Source organism: Mesoplodon densirostris, chromosome 11 (genome assembly GCF_025265405.1).
Source record: "Mesoplodon densirostris isolate mMesDen1 chromosome 11, mMesDen1 primary haplotype, whole genome shotgun sequence".
In the NCBI taxonomy this organism is placed as follows: domain Eukaryota; kingdom Metazoa; phylum Chordata; class Mammalia; order Artiodactyla; family Ziphiidae; genus Mesoplodon; species Mesoplodon densirostris.
The window spans coordinates 7,247,718-7,260,321 of NC_082671.1; the positions used below are offsets into that span (position 1 = coordinate 7,247,718).

The following is a 12,604-nucleotide window of genomic DNA, read 5'->3' on the forward strand; positions in this document are numbered from 1 at the left end:
TTTTCTTTTCTTCCTAGTTCCTTATTCTTCGTGAAAGTTAAGAAAGTAATGTCTACAAGAACATTGCGTCCACTGGGCGATGGGGCAGGTGCTGTGCAGACACCCTTGCTCACCAGCTGGAGCCTGGCTGCCAGGCCGCAGTGGTGTACGGAGACGGAGGCCCCTACGACCTCACTAGCTCAGGAGATCAGTGCTAAAAGGGCAGAGTCTGGAAGCCTCTCCATCCACAGAAAAGCCATCCCACCTGTTTTCCTTGAAAGCTCCTTTCTGGACATCATGTCAAAGACTCCCATGGAGTCAGAGCACCTTTTGACCCTGGAGGAATTTTTTAAACCAACACTTTGATTCTTCTGGCACATGAAGGGCAAGAGAGCAAAGGACCCTGACAGGCTCGTGAGTGCTTCAGTGAATTCTAGCGACATGAAATAATGACCTTGGCCCAGGCAGCAAAAGACAGATTTAATTTACGCGCTTCAGGCTGTATATGGAAAAATCATTTAGACAAAAAAAGAAAAGTCCAAACTGCGACTCAATCATGGCAAACATCACACATCCCAGTGCTATGTGCTGGCCTCTGTGAGCCACTTGGCTCTTCCAACGCTCCCCATCCTTGCACATATTTGGGCCTTGTGTTTTCCATGAGGGTCTGGTCTGAAATACCATGGTGACTTTGCCCAGCCTTAGCTCGGAGGCAGACCCGCTGCTCCATCGGGCCCCCCACCGTCCCACTGCGCTCTCATTTCCCAGGCTGCCCGTCTCCCCCCAGCTTCTCCACTGTAACCCAGGCCTTGGGACTCTCCTTATTTGTAACGTCTTAATATAGACGCAGGCCAGTAGAAATGTACACACTGAGCATAGGAGAAAGTCTTATTTTAGCCAGGACTTCTGCTGCTGAGAATGGGCTGTCAGTTGAAGAGGGCCAGAGCCCCCGGGCCCCCGCCATCTGATGGCCTGGGCCACCTGCGAAGTCTCTCCTTGGAATGGATAATTCACAGGCTCCACAAAGGGAGATGCTTACGGGCACGTTCTACACTCCTCTGGCATCCTTCTCTGTGAAGCCGGAGCCACACGGAGATTGTAAGTGAAGCAAAGTCTTCTGGATAAGGAGTTGTCAGGTTTATTTTTAAATCTCATGGATTTTAAAGGATGTCCATAATCAGGACTGTCAGTGCCCTCCTAACACACAAACACACACACACACACACACACACGTATACACACACAGGCAGAGAGAAAGAGAGAGAAATAGTCAGAGATAGAGATAGAGGGAGATGCTGGGGCAGATCCCCTCCGAGGCCCACGAGAGGAGTGGGAAGCCCAGGAGCCAGTGTGCGAGGAGCTAGCCCGCCCGGCACTTCCTCTGCACACACTTTGCCACAGCGTTGCCCCCAAGTAAATTTCTGCGTCTTTGAAACTCTCTATGTATCTTTTTAAACTTCTCTGCCCTTGGCTGTCTCCTTCACTCCTGAGCCTCTATGGACAGAAAGCTTTTACCCAGCAGGAGTCCCCAAACTTTCTCAGTTCCCTGTACCCTTAACAGCTCGGTCATGTTTACACAATGCCCCTCCACGGCAAAAAAAAAAAAAAGACCTAACGCTTCCATTTAGGGAGGAGTTAAGTCCAAATAACTTAATAAGTATTTATGTCCAGATAGCCTGGTAGCCATTTAGGAAAAAATACACAGAAATTGAAAGAAAAACTGACCTTTAATTTCATTCTTCACCCTAATTCCTCACTAAGAGCACGTGTCCACTTGCGGGACACTATCCGGCTCCCCCCTCCTGGGAAGCCCTTTGGGCCTGACATTTGCATCCTCCGTGTCACAACAACTTTGTGCAGAAGCTGTGCTGCTGCTACAGGAAACTCAGCTTCTCTAAGACGCCGTGATGCTGGTGGGCATGTCTTGCGTTTTAACGCTGACCCTGCTGGGGTAGCGGCTCCTGCAGTGTCTGACAGATGCCAGGTACTGCTGGACTGCCCTCAAAGGTGTTTAAAAACGCCATGACTTTTGTGAGTTCCCTGTGGCACCCTGGGGTGCCCTGGGGGGGGCAAAGTTTGGGAAACAGTCTTCCTGACTTAAGAAACTTCCTTGACATAATGAGACCATTTGTTCATGGCTCTCTCCTGAATGTGAGTGTGTGAGCGGTGTGTAAAGAAACCCATAACCAAAGCAAACACAGGTTCATACAAGAATAAAAGTGCATAAGGAAAGGTCTGGAAAGATACAAGCCAAGCTGCTAACTGGAGCTCTCTCCAGGGGGACAGTTAACACTGGGAGAGATGCAGTCCAGGGAGACTTGTGTTTTACCTGCAATGTGGGATTTCTCTTGAGAAGAATGTTCTCGTGTATAATTTATATGGTGATAAGTAAAACCCCTGCAATGTTCACGTACCCACACACCAACTTAGCCTTCAACTCCACTTCCGCCAGTGCTAAATTCTGTGCAGAGAGGCTCCTTCTTAGGAAACTTCCATGCTTCCTCACTTCCTTCCACACTGATTCCCGGGGTGGCAGCCAGCGTCCCTGGGGGCTTTCCGGGGACTCTGCTTGCTCCACTCCCATCGCGTTTGCTGCTGTGGCAGAGACACCTCTGTCCCTTGGCCGGTCTGGAGCTGTTGCCCGGAAGCAACTGGCAAGGTCCACACGTCCCCGCCTGCCTGGGGCCGGACCCCCCCAGTGAGGGAGAGGGAAGCCGAGCCCTGAAATTCCCAATTCAAGTCCTCAGCTCCTCCTAAGACGACGCCCCCATCCTGTAGTCAAACGGGTGACTCCCCAGTCCCCGGCCACGTCCACTTCTCTGCTCCTTGGCTCACTGACCCATTTCCCTGGGTGAGGATGCCCCGGGGAGGGGTAGGGGGAACCATGGGTGCGAAGGGGGGCCACTCCCTGCGAGATGGCAGAATGAGAGCCAGAGAGACAGACAGACAGAAACGGAGGAGCCAGAACTGGAGACAATGAATAAAAATGAATAATCAATCGATAAACAAATCAATAAAATTAAATTACATTAATAAAAAAGAAAGTACATAAAATTGCTGGGGGCGGCCTTCCGTAGCAGGTCTACGTTGTAAGCCGTGCTCCACCCAGGGAGCTGCACTGTACAGAGGGACCTGTTTCACTGTCCCTCTCACCAAACATGAGAAGTTCGGGGTACGCGGCACCAGAGGCGGGGTTTCAGAGCTGAGCAGGCCTCGGTCAGTGCTTGCCCATCCGGGGGCTGGTCTGAGAGCCCCGGGCCCAGCGCCTCCGGCTGCCCTCTGGCCTCCTTCCCACCGGTTATTCCGTCAGCTCCCGAGGACTGCGGGTGATGCAGACCCAGACCGGCCCCACGGTGCAGAGCTCAGCCTTCACGCTGAGAGCCCACGGAACAGCAGAGAACGAACAGGAGGAGAGGCCGTGGGCCCTGATGCAAATCAATGTTTCCAGAAACGGGCCCAGGGTCCAGCTTTCCCTCATCTCCTCGCTATGTGATGCTTCAACCAACTGAGTCGCTTTCTGTTCCCAGGCTTTCCTTTTGCCAACGAGGAACCTTCTTCATCCCTAAGAAGAGTCTGAGAGAACTATGGAGAATCATTCTCTCTTTTTTTTTTTTTTTTTTTTGACCCTCCAGTGGTTTTGAGTGCCTCCAAAAGAGGGCTGGAGGGAACTCTGTTCCACAGGACATTCTGAAAACTGCCCCTCGGTCCCCCAGACGGGAACCCTGAGCCCTGCTCCCCAGCTCTGACAGCCCCCAGCCTCCTCCTGCTGTCCTCCAGCCTCCCAGCAAAGGCTCTCAACGATGCATAATTTATTCCACATGTCCATTTGGCATGTGTCGTAAATGTTTCAATACTTTAACTTTAGATGACTTTTGTTTTAAAATAATTGTCCCCAGGGTGGTGCGCTGAGCAGTAAGTTAACACCCGTCAATCCACGGGCCTCCTCTTGGCAACTGTTCCCCATAAAACGTTCATTAAATGCAGCATTGCAGGCAGCTTCACGCCCACCCTGGATAAACAGCAAGTCCCGGGAGGTAAGCTCCTGGGACTAGTTCAGTGGGATTTTCGTTTTAAAGTCCCTTCAGTGACAGGTTTTGTAGAAGATCCTCTCAGGACCCACCGGTGCCATTTTCCAGCTTGTCACGTGCTCCCTGCTCCTTGACACAAAAATACTGTTTCCCTCCTCACTGAAGCCTTCAGGTATCTGAGCTCACCTGTGTCACTCCGATGGCACCATCACACACACACACACACACACACACACACACACACACAGAGGACACCCACCCCCCTCATGTGAACGTTCTCAACAGCCTGGGACTGCCAGAGTCCCTGACCATTCATGTATCCATTCCTCGTGTCAGCGGGCAGCATTCTTGTGCTTTCTGCCACATTTTTATCCTCCAACAGCCTCTCAACTCCCCAGTGGGAAGACCTGGCATAAGTGATCGATCAGTGGCTAGCGGGTCCCAAAGTGATGCTGATCTATGCCTGGACCTTTGTGCCGGTCCTTTGCCATTGCCCCTTGGAGCTCCGCCCCGCTGTTCCTTTCCTCTGCCAGGTGCTGAAGCCTGAAAACCATATTTCCCGGAATGATTTATCAACTGACTTGTGGTTAGATTTGGCCAACGGGGGGCACTGGCGTCCAACTCAAGGGCAGGAGGTGGAAATTCAGGGTGTTTCTCCTCCACCCCCTCTACCTGCTCCAGAAAGAGCTGCACCTCCTGCGGGGCACCAGCACCCACCGGGTTCTGGCGATACCACCTCGCTCCTGGTCCTCCCAGCCCTAAGAGTGGGAGCAGCCCCCTCCTGATGCTAATCTTTGCTTCGCCTCGCCAGCCTGTGTGCCTTGATTTCCCCACTCCTAACAGCTTTATAATTAGTTCCTCAGATTATTTTACCTCTTTTGAACTCTGGGGCAGGAGCTCTGTTTTCTGAGGACATCCTCACTGGCACGAATTATATTAAAGGAAAGGAGTTATGGCTGGGATGAGAAGGGTCAGAGGGGTGAGAGGCAGAGATCAGGACCGCCCCCCAATCCCGCCAGCCACAGCACCTTGCCAGCTGTTCCCAACTTAGAGCTTTATCGTCTTGTATGAACAGAGAAAAATCTTGCCCTGGAGGGAAACTTGAGGAAAACTGCAAATCTGTCCAGGATAGACTATTCCAGAAAAGATTCCAACTAATCCAGGAGAAAAATAAATAAATAAATAAAACAAGCCTATTCTCTTATTAGAAGTTCCAGCTCCATACTCTTCCTCGGAAACACAATATATCTCTGTGTTTATCGTCCCCAGTGTTCCCTACTGTCTGTTGAACCTTCTGCTGGAAACTGAGCTAATTCTACTCACTGGTGTCCTTGGTGGAAATACAGCGTCAGCCCACCAAAGTTTACACAAAACCACTAAAGACAATGTAGGGTCGCTGGTTGTCTCGTACCCTTCTTTCCAACAAACACCACGTTCCTTCCTGCCTTTAGAAAGAGAAAGAGAACCAACCATGATTCTTCACAGGTGTCTGAGGATCTGCTGAGGGGCAAACACTCTAAAGGCAGAGGAGCATAGAGATCAAGAGCGTTGTCCTTGAGTCAGACCGTCTGGCCATATACAAGCACTGAGCGAGTTCCTCCTTTCTAGATAAATAAGCCTCAGTTTCCTAACATATAAAATGGGAATAATAATGGTTTTGAGACTTAAATGAAAGAAAACCTGTAGAGACCCACACAGAGTGGGCACTCCATAAATATTACTTCTAACCTCACTATTTTACCATCCTCTCTGTGCCCACACCCTTGAAAAGCATAACAGTAGATATTAAAATGGCCAAATTACCACCACCTAAAATAAACAAGAGACTGCCTGTCCCCCAAAGTTATGGGCTAATGACCAACATGATTCTTTCACATCAGCAAAGAAAAGGACCGACTCTCAGAACTGCAGAGGCTACAATCCAATCTCCCCACGTGACAGCTGAAGCGGGAGAGACCTGAGATGGGCCTGGCCACCTGGTGATATGACGTGAATTCTCCTTAGGGGAGCCTTATAGAGAGAGTTAAAGAGCAACAGGTCGCAGCTAGCTAACATCATAATTAATGCTGAGATCAAGAACAAGACAAGGAAGTCAATTCTCATCACCTCTATTCAACACTGTGCAAGAGATTCTAGTCAGGGCAATTAGGAAGAAAAGGGGGAAGGGGCGGAGGATGGAGAGAGAGAGAGAAAAATGCAACCAGGCTGGGAAACGAAGAAGTGAAACTATCTCTCTTCAAGATGACATGATCTTATAAATAGAAAAAACCCTAAAGAATCCACTAAAGACTGCCAAAATTAATAAATGAGTTCAGCAAAGTTGTGGCATATAAAATCAATACACAAAAATCAACTATATTTCTATATACTAGCAATGAACAATCCAAAAGTGGAATTAAGAAAACAATTATATTTGCAATCACACGGAAAAGAATAAAACAATTATGAACAAATTTAACGAAAGATGTGCAAGACCTGTACTCTGAAACTATAAAACATTTTTGAAAGAAATTAAAGAAGATCTAAAGAAATGGAAAAATATAACATGTTCATAGATTAGAAGACTTACCATTGTTATGACGGTGCTACTGCCTGGATTAATCTACAGATTCAGCTCAATCCCTATCAACAATTCCATCTTGCTTTGTTTGCAGAAATTGACAAGCTGGTCATAAAATTCATATGGAAATGCGAGACACCCAGAATTGTCAAAACAATTTTGGAAAAGAAGCACAAATTCAGTCACATTCCAATTTCAAAACTTCCTACACAGGTGCAGTAATTAATCAAGACAATGTGGTATTGGCCAGACATATAGATTAATGGAACAGAATTGAGTGCCCAGAAATGAACTCTTACATTTATGGTGAATTGATTTTTGATGAGGCTGACAAGATAATTCAATGGAGAAAATAATCTTTTCAACAAATGGGGCTAGAAAAACTAAATATTCATGCAAAAGATGAATTTGGACCCCTTACTTATATCATACACAAAAATTAACTCAAAATGGATCATAGACCTAAATGTAAGAGCTAACATTGTAAAATTCTTAGAAGAAACCCTGGCAGTATATCTCTGTGACACTGGATTAAGCAGTGGTTTCTTAGATATGACACAAAAGCACAAATGACAACAGGAAAAACAGATAAATTGAACTACATCAAAAAACTTTTGTGCAGCAAACTGTATCATCAATTAAATTTTAAAAATCCACAGAATGGGAGAAAATATTTGTAAATCGTATTATCTGATAAGAGACTGGTGTTCAGATTATGTAAGTAACTCTTCATACAATAATGAAAAGACAATTAACCCACCTTTAAAAATGAGCAAAGGATTTGAATAGACATTTTTCCAAAGGAGCCATAAAAACTGCCAATAAGCACGTGAAAGGATGTTCAACATCACTGGTCATTAGGGAAATGCTAATTCAAACTGCAATGAAATACCACTGCACACAACTAGAATGGATAAAATTAAAAAGACAGATAGGGCTTCCCTGGCGGCGCAGTGGTGGAGAGTCCGCCTGCCAATGCAGGGGACACGGGTTTGTGCCCCGGTCCGGGAAGATCCCACATGCCGCAGAGCGGCTGGGCCCGTGAGCCATGGCCGCTGAGCCTGCACGTCTGGAGCCTGTGCTCCACAACGGGAGAGGCCACAACAGTGAGAGTCCCGCGTACCACAAAAAAAAAAAAAAAAAAGACAGATAACAAGTGTTGGTGAGGATGTGGAGAAATTAAGAGCCCTCATGCATTGCTGGTTGGCATGCAAAATGGTGAAGCCACTTTGAAAAATATTATAGCAGTCCTTCAAAATGTTAAACACAGAGTTTCCATATGACCCAGTAATTCTACTCTTATGTATATATCCAAAAGATGTGAAAACATACATGCGCCCAAAACCTGGTACACGAATGTTCATAGCAGCATTGTTCATAATAGCCAAAAAGTGAAAGCCATCCAACTGTCCATCAACTGATGAATGTACAAATAAAACTGGGTATATCCAAAATATGGAATATTATTTGGCAATAAAAAAGAATGAAGAACAGACAGAGCTACAACGTGGATGAATCATGAAAACATTCTGCTAAGTGAAAGAGGAGAAATACCACATTTTGCAAGATTTCATGTACATGGAAGTCCAGAAGAGGCAAACCTATTGAAACAGAAAGTATTAATACATTACTTGCTTCCCAGGGTATAGAGTTTCTTTTTAAGGTGATACAAATATTTTAAACTTAGAGTGTGGGGATGACAGCACAAAACTGTGAATATACTAAAAACCATCGAATTGTCTCATTTAAATGGGTGAATGTTATGGTCTGAGAATTAAATCACTTATAAAGAAGTTTTATAAAATGAACTTGATATCTTTAAAAAAAATTTTTTGAGAAGCAATGGGCCTTGGGGATGAGGTGGAGCTGCGGATGACTGCTAACTCTAACTCTCCCACAACTAGCTATGTGGTCTTTGGTAATTTTCTCTACCATCTGGGCCTCGATAAATGGTAGCTTTTATCATTCAAGAGGAAGGAATATAAAGAGAGATGGGACATGAAGCCTCAGGGTTACAAAGAAGGCAGAACCAAAGTAAGCCTCTGGGATGAAAGAAGCACATCCAAGACTGTCATCTAGACTTTGATTCTTGGTCCTTGTCTGTTTCCCAGAAGAATGTGCCTTTCCTAAATATCCCACCCTAGAACCCTGTTTTGCCATGGGTGTTGACCTCAACTCTTCCAGTAGGCAAGAGAAGCATCCCTCCCATCAGACAGCAATATGTGCTCCTCCCTTCATCTCCCACCCTTGGGTAGATTTACAGCAAGAACAGAAGCATTTCCAGTATTAACAGAATGGAGGGAACACAAGAAGGATGCTGACAATCAAATTCCAGGCCATTTTTATCTTACACTGCTCATTTGGGAAGGTCATTTTCCCCCCAATGCCCGTAAGGCATTAGATGCTTTGAGCTTTACGTTCTCAACAGTGTAATGAAAATAGATGTTGAATGCTAACACATAAACATATGTATCATTCATAATGCATTCAGATGTTTTTCAATTATTCATGGTTCTTGAAAGTTATCTGACCTATCGTGCATATAATACATCCAAGCAGTGTTTATATCAGAACCACAGCCTCAGTGTACACAGTTCCAGCTCCTCGGCACTCCCGTCTATGGAATTAAAATTAAATGAGACAGTGGTCATTAGAAGTTACATGTGATTTCCATAAAATTATCCATTGTATATTGCCCTGGGGTGGAGAAAGAAGGTTGCATAGGATTGCCAAACCCGACAGGACACAATATGTTTGCTTTCTCATGAGGGTGATGGTGATGATTACTCTTTCCTAAGAATGAATTCATTTTTTTCCCCAAATAACTGGCGGTCTTGGACTTACTTTTTTCTAGGGAAATAATAACTTAGACAGCCACCCCCTTTCTCTTCTAAGTCCTGCTTTCTTAAAGGAAAAAAGAAAGAAAGACAGCTAGTATTCTGGGCTTAAAAACACCACATTCTCCGTATTGGTGCTTGAATACATTTGCATGTTAACATGAATGGTTCCAACTTAAAGAATGTAAAATTAAATGAAATTTTAATTCGAATCCAAGATGGAGAAAAGACACGTGTAAAAACAACAGATTGTCGATCTCGTTGAATTTTTTTCAGGGACCAGATTAGGAAAGACATCCACACACACACACACTCTCTTGGTTTCAAAAAAGGGTGGCACTCAGAGGAGACGGGCGGTGCCAAAGAGGAGCCCCCACCTCACAGGCACTGCGAGTATTTACAGATCACAGCACAGATCCTGAAGCTCTGTTTCGATGTCTGAATGCCACCATAAAACTCAGAAATACAACTCACAATCACCTCCATACTTTGGAGGCCCATCCAGAGAAAATGAAATGTGAGGAAGAGTGTATGAGCAGCTCAGGCAAATACAGGCGTGGACTTGCCTCTGCCAGCCCTAAGGGCCATTTCTCGATTGATCCTTGCACAGCGGTTAGATGTCCAGACTGTCAGAGACTCGCCTGGGTTGGAATCCCAGATTCACCCACCATTCACTGTCTGGGTGACCTCCGGCCAAAGACTTAAGCGGTGGACCTACCTTTCTTCATTAGTTTTCATTTACAGAAAAATTGCACCAGCCGCGTAAGTTTATTTTGAGAATAAAATGACACAGTGAGCTGAGAACAGTGCCTGGCCCGCAGCAAGGACTGAATAAAGGTTAGCTGTCACTGTGCTGGCTGGTCTGGCGGTGGTTGCTATTGCTGTTCGACGTGTAGGTGATAAGAGTCCAGAGGAGCCAGGTCTGAAACGGTTTCTTTCTTTCCCGACCTGCTCTCCCATTTCATCCAGACATTACCACCCGGGAAGGAGAGATAAATCAAGTCATGGCAGGGGCCTGTTCCCCACAACCTCTGCCCACGTGACACGGAGAGACGTCATGCTCTCTTTCCGTCCTGTCCCACCGCTGTCAGCCCTTCTCACAGCCCAGTCTCCATCCGCGAAGGCATTCCCAGTGAAATGACAATAGGATCTTAAGAAAAAAAAAAGGAAGGCAAGCACCAGGTGCCAGCATCTTACCGCATCCTCGGTCCCACCGGTTCCCAATTTCTGGACCAGAGACTTGTCGCTCTCCATCAGCATCTTTTCCCGAACTTTGGTTTCATACTCAGGCCGGGAGTGTTCCTAAAACCCAGAGTCACAGAGTGGTCAGTAAACAGGCGGAGGGCCATCTTGGCCCGCGGGGTATGACCAGACACCACGAGGACAGTAAGTCAGGTCATGGGGTCAGATGCTACAGGACAAGGGCTGCCACGCTACACACAACTGCCACACCACACACAACCACGAGGCGTCGAGACCAGGGACACACTGTGGCGGGAGAGGGGGACACACACCACTTGTTATCACACTGAAAACCAAACCTGAGCACGTTCCTGGGGGCGGTGCCCGTGTTGAGAAAAGAGAAAGGAAGCATTATCTAGGAGCCGATACAAAAAGGAGCCCCGTGCTGCGCACAGCAGTTTGACCAAAGGCCCGGGGCTACCTCTGGTCATCCCACTATCTATCCTCAGGCCTCAACTTTAAGTTGCAATGAGCCAAACCCCAGCTGGAGAAACAGACGTGCCCCCCCGCTGGGAGTCAGGGCAAGGACCAAACGTCTTCCCTGCGCCATTCCTCCGCAAGCTAAAAACGGCCGCCTGTAAACATCAAAGCTGAAGGTGCCCACAGGGAATCTTAAAACTCACTTGCCTGGACCTGTTTGCTATTCAGCCTTGGTGAGTAACTCATTAGCAAGCACACTGATGCTCAGGAGACAGTACAGGGACACTCAGCCATATAAACCTGGATAGTGAGTCACCAGGCATGGGAAAGAGTGCCTGGCTGATCAACAAGGCCACGGTCCCATCAGTGCAGATGCTGGGGCGGGAAGACGTGTGACTTACTTCAAAGAGAGCTTAACCGTGTACACCCGGCCACACTGGTGCGTCTTCCCTGCAGCTTCCAAGGACTACCATCTACCAGTGTGAGGACTTCACATTCCTGCATCGTTTACCGAGAGCTCCCAGGCAGGGATTCCGGAGCTGGCTCCCAGCGGACACAGAGAATACACATTCCCTCATCACTGCTCAGGCCTCAGAGATTCTCAACGCCAACAAGCTGGGCTCCTGACCTGTCTCTGGCTTTCCCGAGACATGCCACGATGCCGGAGAGGAGAAACTCTGCACGTGACTAATAAGAATAACCAGTACAACAGAGGAGGAGCCATTCCAGAGTCCTGAAGGCTCTCCATCATCACCCGGGCTCCACGGTGCAGTCCCACCCTCGGAGATGGGCCCTCCTCTGCCTGCTGAAACACAGCTGGTGGAGTCTCCTCCTCTCAAACATTCTAGAGTTTTATAGCTCACACGACACGTGTAAGCTTGATTATGTCATCTTCTTTTATTGTTTCCTAGTTGTTCTGCATGTGGGAATCTTTTTATCCTAAGATAAGAATCCACTACCTGGTCTCCATTATTTTGCTTCTCGCAGTTATTAGCACCGTGGGGAGAACACAGAAATCTCTCAACGCTTGCGAAGTTCACTTCATTTCATCTCTCCCCTTCCCCCATCCTCCAACGCAGCATTTCCTAATGTGTGTGCCAGGAGGGTTTTAGCTAAAAACGGATTCCAGGGTCTAACAGATTGGAAAATACCATACAGTGTGTCCCCTGAGAGTCACAACAGCCTAATAAAAGCTCTGAGAAGTTCTCCTGTAAAGACACCTGCCGAGTCTTCTTCAACCCACCATGTCCCACAAAACTTTTTTCACCTCCAACAATTAACCTCCTGCAGAAATACTTTGAGAAATGTGCTGTGACGTTTTCCTCCATGGCCTCTGAAATTTGGCTGCTTTTCCTCTATATTATTCCTATGGAAGATTTTAACTATAGAACTAAAGCCGTGTCTTTTTGTACCGTCCTCTGGATTCTAAAGCCCTTCAAGCGAGAACTGCGTCTATCCTGTCATCCTCGACAAAGGAGCTGAGGGGCCTTCCCTACTGACTGTAGGATGCTCCTGACCTGCCCCTGACTTTCCGAAGA

The 12,604-nt window shown here is 46.9% G+C and overlaps 1 protein-coding gene across 1 annotated transcript in view; it reads right to left on the minus strand.

The window, feature by feature from the left end:
• The window catches only part of ANO2 (anoctamin 2), a 321,064-nt gene that overhangs the window by 142,232 nt on the left and 166,228 nt on the right, over positions 1-12,604 (minus strand). Inside the window, exons 13-15 of the mRNA XM_060112253.1 lie at positions 10,946-10,957; positions 10,602-10,706; positions 6,770-6,772 (exon numbers count right to left, since the gene is read on the minus strand). Of these exons, the coding sequence (XP_059968236.1) occupies positions 6,770-6,772; positions 10,602-10,706; positions 10,946-10,957 (120 nt within the window). The remainder of the gene's footprint in view (positions 1-6,769; positions 6,773-10,601; positions 10,707-10,945; positions 10,958-12,604) is intronic.